The 18,985-nt window shown below is 39.1% G+C and overlaps 1 protein-coding gene across 4 annotated transcripts in view; it reads right to left on the reverse strand.

Moving 5' to 3' along the window:
* Positions 1-244: 244 nt before the first annotated feature.
* CDK8 (cyclin dependent kinase 8) overlaps positions 245-18,985 on the reverse strand; it is a 73,050-nt gene continuing 54,309 nt past the window's right edge. For 2 of the 4 annotated variants that reach the window (XM_025000077.2, XM_025000081.2), the window contains 8 exons: positions 17,828-17,959; positions 10,825-10,968; positions 8,275-8,344; positions 7,398-7,470; positions 4,735-4,832; positions 3,997-4,075; positions 3,721-3,879; positions 245-1,522 (listed from right to left, as the gene is read on the reverse strand). In XM_025000077.2, coding sequence (XP_024855845.1) covers positions 1,397-1,522; positions 3,721-3,879; positions 3,997-4,075; positions 4,735-4,832; positions 7,398-7,470; positions 8,275-8,344; positions 10,825-10,968; positions 17,828-17,959 — 881 coding nt within the window. In that variant the 3' untranslated portion in view covers positions 245-1,396. The remainder of the gene's footprint in view (positions 1,523-3,720; positions 3,880-3,996; positions 4,076-4,734; positions 4,833-7,397; positions 7,471-8,274; positions 8,345-10,824; positions 10,969-17,827; positions 17,960-18,985) is intronic. The other 2 variants (XM_025000078.2, XM_025000080.2) reach the window with 2 other exon arrangements.

Genomic DNA, 18,985 nt, shown 5'->3' on the forward strand with positions numbered 1-18,985 from the left:
TCTAGAAAGGGAAGGCTCATTATAATGTCTTTCAGTTAGAAAAGTGTCTATTTCTCATCTTAAATTATTGCACTAAGTGTACAGAGAAACGAATTTATATCTAAACCTTAGGCCACCACTTCATTGTGGAGGCAAAAGATACTATCAATGAAAACACCTGAAAAGGTTTCCTCAGAGGCCACTTGTTAGGGCACATTTTAAAATAAAACACCTGTGTGTACATAAAAATACAGTTGACTCCATATTTTGATTTATGAAAAATAAATTTATTACATAACACCTTGTTTTTAACAATGTTCAATTTTTTTTAAATTCAGAATACTTGTGTCATTCATGTAAAATAGTTTGATACAGTACATTGTATGTTATAGGTTTTCTTTTTTCCTCAAAAAGTCTAAGGCTCTCCTACTCCTTCTTCTTTGCTGAAGTAAGGGCACCCTAAACAACGTGCGAACAAGTTTTAAAAAAAGAAAATGAACTGAACGAAATTTTAGTAGCACTACACCAACCAGCTTTAAAATCAGGACAAAATATCTGAATCGGATGCCGCACCTTTTTAAGGAAGTTATCACTCATGCTTTTTTCATCTTAAAGCATGCTCACAAATCAGCAACACCAACAGGAAAAATAAAACACTGTCTATGACAATCATTTTAGTTTGTTTGCTGAACCAAACAGGTTTATATCAATGACAACATATTTAGTTACTATCAATAGCAGCTTTAATACCAGTCAAGTCATAGATTGAAAATAAAAACAAACTCAGAAGTTGGAAATTAATCTTTGGGAGTTTTGAAACCTTCCTGGAAAAACTATGTGGCTTCTTGTACTTTCCAAAACAATCCAAGCAATATTCTTGGTCAAAGAACACTGATTAATGTAGAAAATGAATCAACCCACTGATAAGACACTGAAATGAAAGGTGTACCGAAATAATCTCATGTTGAGTCTTGGTTGCTTCGTTAATGTATACTGCGTGTTTCAAGTACCAGTTAAACCTCTGTGTGTGTGTACTATTGGTCAGATAATGTTGTTACACTGGAAGAATTCACCACATACGACGACAAATGCTTGCCCCTAGCACGTTTCACAGCTTCAACTGCTACAGACTGTCACTGAAAAAAATGCATTGGTCAGTCTGAACCATGTCAAGTAAACTATGGAAGTAGCAAACCCACAACACAAACTGTGCTAGCACTTTATTCTCAAGCCTAACTCCAGACAGCGACAACGTGGAAGCCACTACCCCAATCTGTGAAAAGCGGTGGAACTTGGCTACCAGACATCTGACTGCGTGGGCTGCACAGTACATTCTCATGGCCCATCCCAGGCTCCCGCCAAAAGCTGCAGGCGGCCTGCGGCACCGCGACAGTGCATGGACGGTGTCCGACGCAGCTCAGTACCGATGTGTCTGGTGGGAGTACTGTGGAGGCTGCTGGGAGGTAGTTGAGTACCCCATGCTGCTCTGCGGCTGCGATGTGCTTGGTCCGGGGTTGGGGTAGGCAGCATGCGGATTGGAACGCTGGAAAAGCAGAGGAAGAGGAGACGTGACTCGGCGTTGCTGTGGGCTGGCTGCACCCCAGGCCAGCAAGGCTTCTGTGTGTTCAAGATGTCACTTATTTTACAGCAGTAAGAACTTTAAAGGTCCTGTGCTAGGTACTGGCTTTAGAATTAAAATGACAAAACCCTTAAAATCTTTTAGTGTCAGCCTTTCTTTATGAAGGTCAGAAGTACTGCTGATAAAATAACACCAAAGTGAGTCTTACTCCTGTGCTGCGTGGTTCATTCTATTAACAGGAACGCCCTTTCATGCTACTCATACCTACCTCATAAATAATTTGTCTGGGACACTTACTCTTGAACTCAATGATGTATACATAGAAGAAATTCAAAGCTAATCTACATACTTGTTTTTTCAATAGAAAACTCCCAACACCCATGCATGACTGAAGAATAAGAAATGAATACGACAAGAAAGGAAATTACAGAATTATTTCTTCAGCATTAGATATTTTTATGCTCTATAAATTAATGAACCTTGTTTTTCAGCTACAAGCAATATACAAAGGTAAAGCTACAGCTATTGAAATGTAGGAAGAGTGGTATTCTCAATTCTAGAAGCAGCACAAGAGGTACAGTCAAACACCTCTAGTTTCAATCGGTTATATTCTTATTCAAAGCCCTGCACGTTTCTCTCATGCTATCAGCTCCCCAAAACAAACACTATGGAAGATTAACTACAATTTAATACTTTCCTCTTTCAAAGATATCTAATAAATCATATAACTCGAAATTCCGCCAACCCTAGCAAAAACAACATTTTAAAGAGAGTGGACATGTAAAACTAGTCAGAAATACTATTTTTGAAATCACTCATAAAAACCACCACAATAACGTCAACACACACACACACAGCAGCATTTCCTTGGTTTCAGTGGCAAAGGTTAGAGTCCCCCCACCCCCCCTACCCCTGCTCAGGACGCACACCTTGTGTGCAAACACACTCGTGTGCCGGAGATGTGCTCGTCTCCCAGGTGGGGAGGGGAGCAGCAACCATGAGCTCGCAAGACGCCTGCCTTGGAGCCCCTGCTCGCTGAGCTCACCGCAGGACAGCCACCACTCAGCAGACAGTGATCCCCAGGGCTTCCTAGGCTGCACCCCCCATGAACCATGCGAAGAGTTCAGATCTAATTCCTGACGTGTAGTCGCAGGCTCTGGGAGCCTTATCCATTTATTACAATCTCTTTCAGTAGGTAAATAATTCTCATGGGTCAAGTTTTCAGTACACTTCCACAGTGAATTCAGACCAGATGGGAATAGGATCAGAACAAGGTATACAGTTTTCAGAACGGGTCTGTCTGTGAAGGAACTGCTGTTGTCACTGGAGAGAATGCACAGGGAGCCGCCTAGCAGGTCTGAGTCTGTGTCCTGAGTCCACCCTGGCTTGACGGGTGAATGAGGGAAGGGGCTCAACCTCCATGAGCCCCAATTTCCTGCCAATAGAGCTTACCTCACAGCTATCATACTGCCTGGAGGAAGGAAGGTCTGTCCCACACTGACAGAAGAGCTGGCACAGGTAAGTCTTGACAAGCTCTTCCTATGATCATGACACCCCCAGCACCACCACTGACACTCAGCAAGTACTCACTGCGTACTGTGAACGCTACTAAGAGTTTTAAGGAAGATAATAATAATGAACACAGTGACTGGTGTCATCTATCAAACGACTGTCGGTCCGGCTGACCACTGCCATTAGCTCACACAGTCTCATTTCATCCTGACTACAGCCTCACACTGGCCATCACCCACATCCGACAAATGAAGACACTGAGAAGATCTGAACCACCCCCTTGAGGCTGGATGGGGCTGCAGAAGTGAGACCCACCACTTCCTGAACACCGCTGTGAGCCAGATGCTGAGGGTCACCACAGCTGCCCCACGGCAGCGGCAGGGTAGGTGCGCCCGCTCATGATACAGATGAGAAACTAGAGCCGTGTCCAGGGTCACAGAGCCAATCAATGGCACAATTTAGGTCCAATCACCCGAAGTCTGGCTAAGCCCCCTCTACTGTACCACCGGGCACCTTCCACGCCCATAGCTCTTCCCATCAGTGTGTTGGCATACACAGGCAGGTCTTTTCTTAGCTACGTCGCATTTCCCAGTGCTCACAAGCCCACAGGCAGTACTGACACGCAGGTCACTGAGAGACAGCCTGAGTACCTGATAGTCTGAGGTCATGATCAGTCCACCTGAGGTAGTGGTAGGAGGGACGACTCTCACTTTCTTCAACGGGGGTCCCTGGGTGTGACTGCTGTCTTGGTTCCCTGGGTGGCCGGTCCCATTCGTGTGGTTATTGCCCGGCTGCTGCTGCTGGTTCTTCTCAATTGGTTAAACAGAGAGACACAGCTCAACTCAGAGGGAGAACCAAAGATGTCCATGCCAGAAGTCATGGGGGCACCGAACAAAGCCAGATGCCAACTGTACTTTAATACTTACTTTGTCTCCTTTGTCATCAGGTTCTTCTTCTGTTAAAAATTCTCGTTTGGGGTAAGGGATCTGACAACCGGCAAAAACACTGATCATAAGAAAAAAGAAAAAGAAAAACGATTTCTGGTATACTAACCAGTATTTCAAATGCTGTATGTGTTTCTTGCTTTCATCTTTTAGTCTGGACTCAAACCCCCTATCTGTGATGTAATAAGCATCTTTCGTGCAACTGTGACACAGCAAGTCCCTTCTTCTAACCACTGCCGTGACAGCAGGCCATGGGAGGGCGGCTCACTGTATGAATAATCAACAATACTCCGAGAGGACTCTGATTTCTTCTTTGATCTCAGTGGTCCTTTTTTATCATCACAAACAAGAGACAGATTCTGGCAGGAATGTGATTAGTCAAACAAACATTTCTCTTTTACTCTCCCTGGTACATTTAAAAGGAAAGAATGGAAACACAAATGTACTTGGGGTGGAGTTTGCAACCGTAACTGCAAGCGGTGAGGCAGACAGTGTGTGGAACCAACCTGTCACTAACCAAATGACAGAGGCAAATGATGCCAGCACCATGCCAGCTGTAAAACCCGAGGACACTTCAGTCATCAGAGCTCACTTTCTGCCTCTCAAAAGGATTCCCCTGGGTCCCCATAAAGAGCGATGGTGACGTGGAGCTGACAACTAGAGGAAAGCAGGCACCAAAAACGTCTATGGAGCTGGTGAGTGAACAAACTGATCACTTACTCTGATGTAGGAAGCGGGTCTTCTAGGAAATAGGGATCCTGCATAGCCTGCTCTGAGGTAATTCGCTTTATTGGGTCCATGGTAAGCAACTTCTGAAGCTGAAACCATAAGTCATAAACACATCACTGTTTTACTTCTCATAGTCACACCTGTGGCACATTGTGGGATGCATTTTTTTTAATTAATAATACCTCAAAATAGGGAGGCATTTATTGCCCCAAATTAACTCCCCTCTCCAAGTTCCCCAATTATTCCACATAATGTAGTAATTCACATTTTAGTCATTCTAATATTCATTATCTCAGTTGGTTCTCCTGTAAGAACTAACTAAACTCATGTCTTCTTACTCTAAACCAACAATCTTTTCCCTACGTTATCTAAATTGCTATACCCAATTTAGAACAGGACTAAAATTCTTCGAGTTATTATTTTTCTATTACAGGGAAAACTTGTAATATAAATACACTAGCCACATGTGGCTATTGATGTAAATCCACATGAATCAAAACTAAACTAAATTTTAAAAGTCAGCTTCTCAGTCATACCAGGTCCATTTCTAGAGCTCGGCAGCCGCGCATGGCTCAGGACTGCCCTACTGGACAGCACAGATGGTCGGACAGTGCTCTCCTGACAGTGCGCACCAGGTCTACAAACAGATGCGGGGACTGGCACAGAACCACAGAGAACAGGGGCGTGCTTACGAGTGGAGATTCTAAGGAGACTGCTTGGCTTCAAATCCTGACCTTACATTTATTAGCTGAGTGACTCTGAAACAAGTTACTTAACCACTTTGTAACCCCGTTTGTCAAAGACGGGTTAAAAACAGTTTATTTTCAGAATTAAATGAGTTAATATGTAGAAAGCAATTATAATGGTGCTGGGCACAAAGAAAGCACTACATAAGTCTTAGCCATTACTATCATCATCATCATAACTAATATTACTTACAGAAATGTCACACTAATGTGAAAATTCAGTATCTTCTGGTTGAAATATAATTTACTATAGGCTCTATGAAGTAGAACATTTGATGTAACATGTTATTTAAGATAGTATCTAAATGGTGGTCTCTTGACTTATAATCTCTGACCTCACACCATGATTTCCAGGCTTCAGAGCACTCCAGAACAGCCCAGGAGCACTTCCTAACAGCCCCAGATGACTGTGCTGCTGGACTAGGACACACTCTGAAAACCATGGAACATGTGGAGACGGTGGGAGATGAGACAATCAAGAACAAAAGGACAGGAGATATGTTTAAATGCAGATGAAATGTTGAGATGGTGACAGTTTAATTTCAACGAGCTGATATTTCAGTAGAAGCATAATTTTATTTTGAGACTGAAAGGAAAAGCATGGATTTGCTACTTAAAACACTCCACAGGTTTAATGAAATTACATTAGAGCTTTCAGATGGGACTATGCAAGACAGTTACCCTAGCAAAAACAAGCAGGTGAGTGGAAAAGAAAGTCGGTCTCTGGAGTGTCAGCGGTGGGGGTGGTGAGAGGCCTTAGACTAGAATGAGCAGCAGCAAGCGGGGTGGATGGTGAGGCAATCCCCCTAAAGCGGGACTTCTGCTCTACCACTGTCACCAGTATTTTGTTAGAATAAATAAGGCCGTAACTTTGAAGGATCTAACTTACCTTCCAATTTGGGTACTATCTTAAGTATATTATAGGAAGCCATGATTTGGATAATAATACACTGTGTAGTAATATGGTCAGTTGAGCACTGTCTTTTAAGTTGCTGATTAGATATGAAATGTATGATACAGGACATGATAAAACATAACTGCAGAAGTAGAAGAGTAGAAGGAGAAGAAAAAGCAGAAATGGAAGAAATATTTGCCAAGTGGCCTGGTACTAAAGGAAATTTTAATCCTTTCAAAGTAGAGAAATTCCTGTTTAATGAACTCACTTAAAAATACTGGGAAAAAAGGACTAAAAGAATTTTAAGCCAAGCAAAATACAACTTGCTTCCCTCAATCCTCCTTTATATTACTTTCTTTGAAAAACATAAACCTGAGAAACATTTTTAATTGCTTTAATGTAAAAATGGAAATTTCACTGTAAACAAAGTTGACAACGGTTGACTATAATGTCACAGGTCACCTTGATAGCGCACAGTTCGATCCTAGCTCAAATCAGTTTCCTACTATGCACTATCTACACACCGCATCTCTCATACTCTCCCAGAAAAAGCACACAACGCACAGCGGCCCTGAAGGCACTGTAACAGCTACGTTTATAAGTGGCACCTTGGGAGTTAAAATTCTGTAAACAACCTTTCAAAGGACTGAAATAAAAAATAATCTCTAAACCTTATTTCAGAACAGTAAGACTGTTTTCATTTTGATTCTTTGAAATTTTAAAATAACTGATGAAAACCAATAAACAGAATTTTAAAAAAGTGACAGACTTGGTTCAATGACTGTCTTTAGAAAATTAAATGTAACCAAACATTAAGGCTGTCAAACCTGGGTTTGGAAAAACCTGGGTTTGGATATCATTACTAGTACACACCAACAAGAACTCTCTATTAGTATTACTATTAAAGAACTCTAAGAATACTGAGTAACCACAGAAATTGAGTCAAAAAAAGTCAGGTTGGGTTAAACAGGTGGGAAAAATATAGTTCATTGGTACTGTTCTCTAAAACTTACCAAGTGGAATGCTTTACTATCTGGTTTAACTTTATGTTTTTCCATATACTTGATAAGGCTGCAGTTGGTATACCTGAAAGAGAAACACTATGAAATATCTACATTAGATTTGAGATTAATTTTACATTGGGTAAAATTCTCTGAACAGAATTATTTTAATCATAACCAACACAGAACATACACTGAAAATGGTATTAAATCAATTTTACACTTCATTCAGGACTCCCACAATCACTTTTAAGTGGACACCACTGATTAAATGCCAAGATAATTTCATGAATAACATACAGACTGCTTAGCTTTTGTTCACATGAATGCTATCGCAACAATGATCTTAAATAACGTATGGGTCAAGAGCTGAACTCAGCCTTACTAGTAAGCTTAAAATAAATACAAATTTTAAAAACACTGTCATATAGGTCTGTAAACTGCATGTCCCAATCCCCTGATCCTGCTGTGAAAATAGATGAACCATTTCTTCTTCTCTATTACAAAACCTGCTTAAATTTACAACCCAACCCAGGAGGAGACAGGTGGCTACCAGCAAAGGCTGGTTTGTTTCGGTCTCTTACTGCTTCAGTTGTGATGCCTTTCACAGACAAAGAGCTTCCAGGAAGTAACAAATATGGAAAGAAATGAACTGACTTTTCCCCTCATATCCAAATCAGCTGCTGCTATTAGACATTCACCTTCTTGTATCACCAAACATCTTAAGAAATGAAGACTACCACAATGCAAAAACATTTATTATAGTAAATAAGTAAAATTATTTAACAGACTAGTCTTCTGTCAAGTATTCTATCATGCTGAGTATTCAATCTGATCCTGAGTATTCTAGAAAAGCAAAAATCAACAGTCTATTTTCTTGCCAACTTACGTATTTCTTCTGAAATCTTTCATTAATGTTGAATGTTCAGGCATCTTTTTTATATCTTCCCAATCTTTATCTGTGAAACACATTGATACAATTTTATATTGTCTAGGTTCCTATTGTCAAGAACTTTAATAAAGGTGACTTCACTTCTCATTACATGTCCTACATTTTAACCTCCCTGAAAGTACAGACTTTGAATAAATGGTGAGCTGCAGTAAACATCTTTAACTGTACATGCATTCTCCATACGTTGTGTTCTCTCTTGTTTTTTTTTAAACTTTTTAAATGTCTATTTTCTCTATGTTTTACTATGTCATCTCAGTTTCTATATTAAGACACCAACAAATTATAAACAAATATTTCCATTATTAAATTGTTCTATTCTTATCTGTAAAATTTTTGTCCCGTCATGTCTTGGTTAATCCAGCAACCGATCTTTTCAACAATAAATGCAGCATCTTCCCCCTCAGCAGCTGTAAGCTGTCCTTTTTATACGGCCCTCCTTACTCTCCCCTTATTAAATACACTGCTTTCCGTGGCAATCAAGGTAAGCAGTTACAGCTGTCTGAAACAGAGAGTAGGATATACGAGCATATGAACAAGTCAGCTAGAACCTGGGCTAGTTTCAATAACAACAACAAAAGCAACCCCAGCTACCGGACCCATCAGGTGGAAAAGTCTTGGTCAGGTGTGCTGGCATTAGTTACTCAAACACCACACGCGGTTTGAGAAACCTGCTGTCCCCATCAAGAGGCGTTACTGAGAGGCCACAAGTGCCCACATTCTACCAGGTAGCTTCACGGCACCTCAGCTTTTAAGTGACCTCCAGAGGTTAGCTTCTCTCTCAACTGGCTTATAAAAATATCTGCTATCTAGCCTCCAGATACCACATATTGTAAACTAAATACATACTTTAAACTCCTAAATGGAATTTTTTCCTTGACTACTTCCTTGTTCCAATTTCTTTATTTCTGTCAATTTCTCAAATAGAAATCCTGAGATAATCTTTTATTTTTTTCTTCCAATTACAGGCTTACTCTAAAAAATTATACCATCCTTTCTTCTCCATCCAAATCACTTTACATGTGGAGTACTGCTGCAGGTCAGAGCTGGTTTCCTGACTTCAGTTACCCCTCTTAAATTTTTACATACCCCTGCCATAAAAACCTTTCTAAAGTAGAACACAAATCACAGCACTAGTTCTCAAGAACTTATCATAGATTCTCCTTCTTTAGCGCATCAAATCTAAATTCTATTGCCTGGTTTTCAGATTCCCTATAAGCGGATCCCAACTGTGGAACCACACCCTAACAACCATTTCAGAACCATCTCCTGTGGAGGCTGCCCCTCCTCCAAGGCCCTGTAAGTCAGGCTCCTTCCTCGGGGGACCCCTGAAATGATGAGTGCATTCAGAAGTGGGAAGAAAAGGCCATTCTTCTCCACCTACTCAAACTACTCTTATTCTTTCAACATTCTACTTAAAGCAGCTCAATGTCAACTCCAAGAGGGCAAGAATCACATTTATTATATCAACAATATTTTACACTTAACTCAGTGCCTGAAACATGGCAGGTGCTCAATAAATATTTAGTGAACAAATGAAACTCCCATCTCAACAAAGCAATCTTTGTAGAAATGTTGATCAGTTCTGGACAAAGGTAGCTATTTTGCACTTACTGATAATTAAAGGGAATGTGGAATTATAACTCCCAGATATTTCTTTATTAGTTTTGAGCCACCGACCTGAGAAAAATTCCTAATAAGAAACAATATATTGTTTCTTCTTATTATTTCAATAATAAATTGATATTTTAAGTTATTAATATATATTTATTAATAATAAACTTGTTTATTATTTCAATAAGTACTTGACTAGCCAAAACTATGCAGGCGTTTCAAATGGAGAGTAATGGACTCCTGTTCCATCGCACAAGGACTGGGCTGGGGCTGGAGCTCTAAAGCCCATGACGAGATGCCCCAACACCCCTCCCGGCAGCAGTCAGAGCAGGCCCGCTCGCTGTGCAGGGCTGGGCCTTCACTCACATCCTACCTGTTTTAACTGGAAAGAATGTTCTTACTGACAAGGGTTATAGAGCAAAAAATGCTATGATTCAATACAATATGTTTCAAGTAGAAACAGTCTTCAAAATCTGTATTCAAACACCAAACAATGACATTATTATTAAGTGCTGTCAGACAAAAAGACATGCTCCTGAATTCTATTCAGTTGCCAATGGTGAGAACTAAAGGCACTTTTTAAACGCAGATATTTCAAATATTTTATCATTTTAAATATTAAATAAAACAAAACCAAAAACCGAAATGAAACAAAAATACACTCCTCAAATTCAAGAAACCCATAAATATTTTTATGCTAATATGTGAACTCTACAAATTTTGCTATTTCTCTGGGTCTTTGATTAATGCAAGTCATAAATATAAAGAATTGAGTAAGAGTAGCTTTCATCAGCTAAAAATACACATCCTTTCAATGAAGACATCTAAGTTCAAACAACAGTGATTTAAAAACAAAAACAAAAATATAATGTGTACCTGCAGGAAATCCCATTACATTGAATATTCTGTCCAGCTGGTCATGGTGATAAGGATTACTAGTTTTGATGTCCTCTTGTCGACAGTGAAATATTGGTTCTGACGTTAGTAGTTCTGCAAATATACACCCTATAGCCCAAATATCTTCAAAACAAAAAACAAACAAAAAAAAAACAAAAAAAAAGAAAAGAAAAGAAAAAATAAAGAAAGGAAAAAAGAAAAAGAAAGGAGGAAAATAAAGTGGTTCTTTCCAAAAGAAAATGCATCTTTATCTTGGCAGGGAGTGTTTTTTCATTCTTTTTCTCCCCTAATAAGTCATATTAAATCCTAAGCAATTATAAATATAAAAAATATTGTTTGTAAATATATATTCCCACCCCATCCACCCGTATTTCATTCTTTGTTATACCTCCATCCCACCCAGTGGTTTCATTCCAAGTTCAATCAAACTTATTATCTAAAATTTTTGGTGAGTTTAAGTGCTTCACACATTACCTTATCCGTGAAATACATACAAAGCTGCACACAGAGCATAGGAACCATAAATAAATAAAACTAAACAAACAAACAAAAAAACAAACAGAAAACCCAAACAGCCTTGGAAATTGGGCATACTTGCTGAAATCAATCAGCACCATTTTTTGAGGTAAAACACATTTTTAATTTTTTATCTAGTTTATGGACTTATTAGCTTGTAAAGTTTAATAATTATCCTCCTGTGTTAGCACTAGTTAGCAAGGTGCTGTTCCAACAGGAAAAAGACAACGCCTGACCTTAAATATTCTAACAAAATAGCATTTCTGCTGGAAGGACTTTCTGTTCAAAGGGTTTCTTCATGCTATAGCAGTGTCAGACTTTGCAAGTTTAAGTGTTTAAAAGACAAGAAAACAAGGGGCAGAATACTACCTTTCAATAGGCACAGAGGCTATAACTTCATAAGAATTACTTAAAAGCCAGGCAAATGGATTCCTCTGTATACAACCAATTTCCTTCACTTACTTTAAGATACAGGCTAACTTTCATTCATATTAAATTCCTACTAATAGAACTATTAGAAAGATAAATATGCCAATTTATAATCTGAAGCTGCAGATACTCCATTTCTACCCTTAACAAATCCCTAAACCAGCAATGGCAACTTCCCTACACTCAGGACAGTGCTGTGCACACAGCAGACTATAGTAAACGGTATCTCACTGATGTAACCAATACCTGTGGCAAACATAAAAACTACGTGAAGTGAAAGTCGCTCAGCCGTGTCCAACTCTGTGATTCCATGGGCTTTACAGTTCATGGAATTCTTTAGGCTAGAATCCTGGAGTGGATAGCCTTTCCCTTCTCCAAGGGATGTTCCCAACCCAGGGATTGAATCCAGGTCTCCCATATTGCAGGCAGATTCTTTACCAGCTGAACCACAAGGGAAGCCCTAAATAACTATAGGAGGACAGTTAAAACCACTATTAAAGCTGATTATTCAGACCTGTTAATAATGGTCACTTAAATAGAAAGTGAGGGGAAAATGTTAATTAATAAATAACTGGAAATTCCTAAAATCTAAAACTGGAATATACATATTTCATCTAAAATTACCACACTTATATTTCAAAGTAATTAGTTAAACCTCTATTTAAGATTACAAGCAAGACTATAAGCAAGTGATTTCAAAAATGACGCTGTCTGGTCATCAGTTTTCTCCCCTATCAGAGAACCAAATCAGGCCAACATCACCTTATGAAAAAGTCTCCTCAAGAAATATAAGCCAGGAAGTAAACGGGAAAGTTCATTATTTTGTGATTATGCTTTTTATGTGGAAACCCCACAGAAAGGTGACCTTTGATCGTCTCAATCCAAAGGAAGAAGGTAGGCAAGCTAAGTGGGGTCACCGAGAGGGCCTGTGGGTCAGTGTGCATCTTTAAAACCCTACTCATGACACCTAAGAAACACTCTGTCAACTCAGCCTGGTAATGAAAAACCCCAACAAAGAAAATAAAACATGTAAAGGAAGGTGAACAGTAAGTAAGTAGTTTAGCTACCCTCACTAGACACTGCTTTAAAAGAAAAGTCAAGAAAGTAGGAAAAATACTGAAACTTGTTTAACTTTACCCTATATAACTTCTCTCTTCATGTCGTTTCTATTATTTTTCACCTGTTATCAATTTCACCATCCTTCCCTCCTTCAAATACTGACCCAGACAATAATCATGAATTTGAGTTCGCTGATCAGGCTGTTACTTCAGATAAATTTCTGAATCTTTGTCAACAAGTTTCTTCTACCTTGCCTACTTTTTCAGATTGTGCTGAATTCATAAGAAAAGTCCTTTCTTGCTCACCTACCTGTCAAATTTCTTCTAGAAAAACTTTTCAAATTAAAAACACACAAACCCCATATACTTCTCAAATTCTGTAATGCTCATGTGTAGCTACAGAGCTAACCAGGCAAAGTAGACACCAACTGGCAGGCTACGCAGACCCAAATCGGGGGAAGGAGAGATATATATTAAATTTGTTTTAATCAGTAATTATAAGCCTCTACCTTAATGTAGGGAGAAGGCAATGGCACCCCACTCCAATACTCTTGCCTGGAAAATCCCATGGACGGAGGAGCCTGGTAGCAAGAGTAAATTCTCATTCTCCCCGTCTTACCGAAGTTTTTACTTTAGAAAAACTTTTAAGACTGCCCTGCTGCTGCTAAGTCGTTTTAGTCGTGTCCGACTCTGTGTGACCCCACCGTCCCTGTGATTCTCCAGGCAAGAATACTGGAGTGAGTTGCCATTTAGTGACAACTGAAGAGTTGATTCCCCTCTTTCACCCTTCTCCACAAAGTCAATCACATAAAACCGTCAACACTCAAAACTGAATTAAACTTTGTCCCCATGTGTAACGAGCCTATCTCCGTTGACTAATCTATCATTTTCTCTCGGGTTTAATGACTCGGCTCAGAGTCTCCTATAAGAGAGTGAATGACCATGGCACCTAGACTTATTTGCAGAAAGGCTGGGAACAGGCGGGCTCATGTGCTAAGATTTCCCCCACACTCTCCTGCTGCCTGTTAGTACCTTAGTATTAACACGACCCACCTAACTCCACTGGCAGGTTTAAGCCTTCTCAGTGATGTCACTAAAATGAACATATTCAGCTAATAATATGTAAGTTCAACCACAAAGGTTCCTCTATCTGCTTCAGGAAATCCAAGTGCTAGGAAAGTGCACTGACAGTGGTTTGGAGGCCCTGCTGAGAACCTCACCACACCCCTAGGCTACCCACGTGGGGAGTAGGAGGAACGTAATGGTGCAGGAGAGACTGGAAGCAAGGTAGAAGTTTCATTTTTCACTTGTGGATTCTAGTCTTTATTCTTAAAAATGTATATAAAAGTGATTTATGTATGATTTCTGTCTCTCAAATAAAAAAGCAATCTGTAAGATCTTACATCATTACTTTTTTGGTGCAATTTTTTTAATGCAGTTGTTATCACTTTAGTTTTTTATATTATTACTAACATTTATTTATTTTTTTATTAAAGGATAATTGCTTTACAGAATTTTGTTGTTTTCTGTCAAACCTCATTAGAGGAAAGCATCCTCCAGGGCTGCTCTGGGCCAGGCCAGGTGCTCGTGGGGGCTGGCACGGACCTTGGTCTCAATTCCTGCCCCACATTAGTCCCCGGTGCTCTTCCTGCCCCAGAATGCAGTGGAGTCTATCCAAGGGCACAGAACGCTTACAGTTAAAGGGAATTGAGAGATGATGTAGGCTAAATCCTTGTCTTCAGAAAACGAGGCTGTGAAGGACACATTGTCCTCTGACCCCTAGAGTGGCAGAGCTAAAGCAACAAGTCAGAGGGCTAGGCTTCTGCTATTCAAAGATGGCAACATATTTTCCACACATATTCATTCTGTTTCTCAAATGGATGGAGATCCCTTAAGAGTAAATGACATAATTTTCATAATTTCCATTCCAAGTTTAAAAAGCCTAATAGTTATCCAATAACTTTTGATGTTAATGAGGAGGAAGGCCTCTTACGACCCAAAATAGGCACCCATTTGAACAAAGCAATCTATCTAATAGCTGGTGAGTCCAGCTCTGTGACGAACAGCCCTGACCTAGAACTGGTAAACTGCTCTGGAGGGTAACAGCTTGTTCAGATCTCAATGCTCACAATGAAAAATGGGTTTCTTAAGAAAAAAGAAAAAGATAAATGATGAGCCAGAGTCACAAACCTATGTGATAGTTTATTTTCTCTTCAATTTATATCAATTCAGTCTCAAGTTTTCCATTAATAGCAGCTACAAGTTGGTAATTACTTTCTTATTTGTATAGTCTTTAAATATGTCTTACCAAAAGTAGCACTGCTTTTAAATATTCATTTTCTAGGTGGAAAAAAAAGCTATGTATGATATTAGCTTACATGCTTAAGCATTTAGAATACACTTGTAAAAAAAATAATCAAATGTATGTTTAGGTAGTAATATACACTGAAAAACAGGACTAGCTTCAGTAATCTTTACTTTTCCTCCTTAGCTGACTTTTTATAAAATTTTATTTTGGAATAATTTTAGATTTGTAGAAAGGTTGCAACAATAGCACAAAGTCCCATATCTAATAATCTACCTTTATTTTTCTATACAGTAAAATGTGATCTCAAAGCAGATATAAAGATTAGTGAACATAAAAGGTTTTATGAAAAAAGACACATTGATTTCAAGATTGCTATGAGGGAAAGAGTACAACCATCGCTCCTTCCCCCTCTGAATACATACTGAAGTGACAGCAAAGCCCCAGTAACACAGAGCACGGAAAGAGACCATCAGGGATTCCCTTGGCAAGGAACCACTTCTCACCCGGGGCCATGTAGGCAATGACCTCCAGCGGTGACACCTGGGCATGGCCCACCCAGTTAGGGGATTTCAGACACTGCATATAGCTACTACCAGGACGGGGAAGGTGGATGGTGTGACCAACGACGTTCTCCCTGAAGAAGGAGAACTGTGACTAAGACCTGGATGAAGACATGTGCGCAGACCTGACTGAGCAGAGATACAGATAAAAATGTTTCTGGAAACAGTTCAGAGAAGGCCCCAGTCCACAGTATTATTGTTGGATGGGAAGCAGATGTATCCTGCACAACTCAGGGAAGAAATGTCAAATACAAAGACTATATTTTGAACTGTGGACCACCCACCTCCCCCGCTTCCCAAATTCCCTGAGAGGTATACAAAAGTTGGGCTGAAGGTTGGAGGATTTTTCCCTAAAGAATCTGAAAGTCCTCAGGGCAAAGACTCGCACATGCTGGCATTTAGGGTTCTCCATTAATGGCTGCTCTTGGCTGGATCACTCTAAAGTAAAGCCTGCCAGCCTCGGAGCTCTCCAATCCATGCACACTAAGTTCCCAAGCAGTGTTCTGTAACTTGAGTCTTGAATGCAAAGAGACATCAAGGGTCAACAAACAGTTGAAGAATACTAACCACATGAAAGGGAGACTAAGACAAATCAATGAAGAGTGACTACAAAGAAAACACAGAGAGCAAGAGAACAAGAAAGGGTTCTTAGAAATTAAAAAGACAAAGGTAAAAAAACATGAGCAGAAAAGTGGTACAAAGGGTACCGGTCCAAGAAATCCGACATCTGCCTACATTCAGCTTTGGAAAGAGAGAAGTAAAACACAGAGGAGGAAATCAAGTCTACTTCAAAGAGAATTTTCCACAGACAGGGGATATAAACTTCGAACTGAATGGGCCTGTAGGTGGCCAGCAAATCAGTGTGAAGCACAAGGATGAGAAATCCTCTGTTTTCAGGAAACACAAAACCCCACAGAATCCACCACCACCTGAGACCTTCCATTACCAACACTGACGCCAGAGCACAGTTGAGGAGCCTCACCAAACTCTGAGGGAAAATCACTTTGTACTTGTAACTTTAGTCCCTGCCAAACTGTAAAGTATGACAAACTCATTTTTCTTTTCAGAAATAGAGAACTAGAAAATTTACCTCTAAGACAGGTTACTTGAGAATATTCCACAGCAAAGTAAGGGATGAAATACTGAAATCCAGAATGAAACAGATCCAACCCAGATGAACAAAAAAGGAAAAAGCAAGATGAAAATCAATCCAGAGTAGAGCAAAGTATAAGAGTTGGGGATGGAGTTATCCAATAAAATAAAAATGGGTTTAATATCATTCTGGAGAACGTAGAACAAGTAAGCAATAAAGACATACAAAAACAGAGGCGTGAAAAAAGGAAAGACAAAATACATAAGAAAAAACTACTTGATAAAATTCCACCAAATAAAATGAAGCAGAATAAAGATGTCATAAAAGGATTGTGATATAGCTATGATAAAAGGTGGTAGCTGAATATCAAGTCCACTACAATATGTAGTTAAGTATAATCAACAGTGGGCATTATGGTTTGCAAACAGAAAACATCAACAAAGTGGTAACAATGATGATGATAATGACCGATATTATTAAGAGAGCTTATACATTGAGAGGCTGGTGGGGGAACAAGTAGAAGAGCACTCATTTCCTAATTCTTCATACAGGGAGATAATACTAATAAAAACTGAAAAGTGAATGACCATGTTCTCAGCTCCTACTTATTTTCATAATCTTCTTTTACTTAATTTTAAGGGAAATCTTTTAGAAGCTAGTATTTCTTTTGGCAAAAGAAGTATTTGTCTGAAGTTCAATGATTCAGAAATTTTATTGTGTTTATTTCTCTTTTTCACCTAAAATTAAACTTAAAATAGTTTTTACTTAGAATTCAGTATGGGCCCATTTATTTAAAAACCTTTTTAGCATCTGTTTATTTATCAGAAATAGATGTCTGGAATGTATACCCCTAATGCCAATGATGGTATTTCTAGACAGTAGAATTTTATGTTAGTTTTTGCTTTTACTTTTATAATTTTCTGTATCACTTGACCTAAAAAATATACAGACATATGTATATTTCACAACAACAAGGCCACTTTAAAAATGTTATGGAACTTCAATCAGTTCTACTCACCAATAGCTTTGGTATAATGTCTTGCTCCAAGAAGTAATTCTGGGGCTCGGTACCAGAATGTAACTACTACTGGATCCAAATCTGCTAAAGGCTTCAAAGGTGAATTAAATAATCGGGCAAAGCCCATATCAGCTGTAAAAAATAATAATAATAACAACAGTGATAAGTAAATAGATTTTTACAAATGTAATTGATGACTCTAATTTTACTATTATTATTTAGTAAGATACGAAAAACGTGAATTCTGCGGGGAGAAAAACCAACAAAACATCTCACCTCTTTCAGAAGTCTAAATATAAGCCAAGGTTGAGATCTTCATTCATTGCAAACTACTGCCACTGGGTTACAAACTCACTCTGCTGCCTGAGGTCCAGGGTGACCCTACTCCTCCGGGCAGATTTCTTTCCATCTGTCTTACCACCAGGGGGACAGGGCTGTGCAGCCAGCCACATGTTCATTCTTTTTACTGGTCACAAGTACCAGGGAACTAGATCAGTTAGGGTGAGGCCTCCCGTTATCTGCATCAGTAAGCATGCTCACTAGTATAAGCTGATGTACAGTATGACAATACCACTATTTCCCCCCATTTATTTGGGTTGAGTTTTTTCTTTAGTTTTAAAGAATTGTGTTTGTTTTTTTTAAGCCGGAAAAGACTTTAAAGATCATATAATTCAATCACCTCCTTTTTCAAATGAGGAAACTGAGGGCAGAAGAAACTGATTTGACAAATGTCAACAACTCGTATCTCAGAGCTGGAGCTGTGCTGAGATACAGTTCACAGCATTTCGCACAGTTTACTATGTAGTGCAGTTATTCAGGCACAGCTGTTTGTCCTAACGAACCATGATCTTACAGATAAAAACATTTTTGTCTCGCTATCCCTTGGAACATCAAGTACAGTGTCATTACACAGAGCTGCCAAATACACATTGAATGAACAATCACTAGTCATACCACCTATTCAAAAATTTCAAGATTCATCCACCATTTGTTGGATTTTGCTCTCCTAATACACATTTTTAATGAAGCAGGCCTTAATCGATCTACTTATAGAGGTTAAAAAAACCAACACAGAAATGTGGCAAAGAACTAAAACCATGAGTCGGATTACTAAATATTGATTTACAGAAGAATGTATCTTAAGTGTGACTACTTTAA

Source organism: Bos taurus, chromosome 12 (genome assembly GCF_002263795.3).
Source record: "Bos taurus isolate L1 Dominette 01449 registration number 42190680 breed Hereford chromosome 12, ARS-UCD2.0, whole genome shotgun sequence".
NCBI lineage: Eukaryota > Metazoa > Chordata > Mammalia > Artiodactyla > Bovidae > Bos > Bos taurus.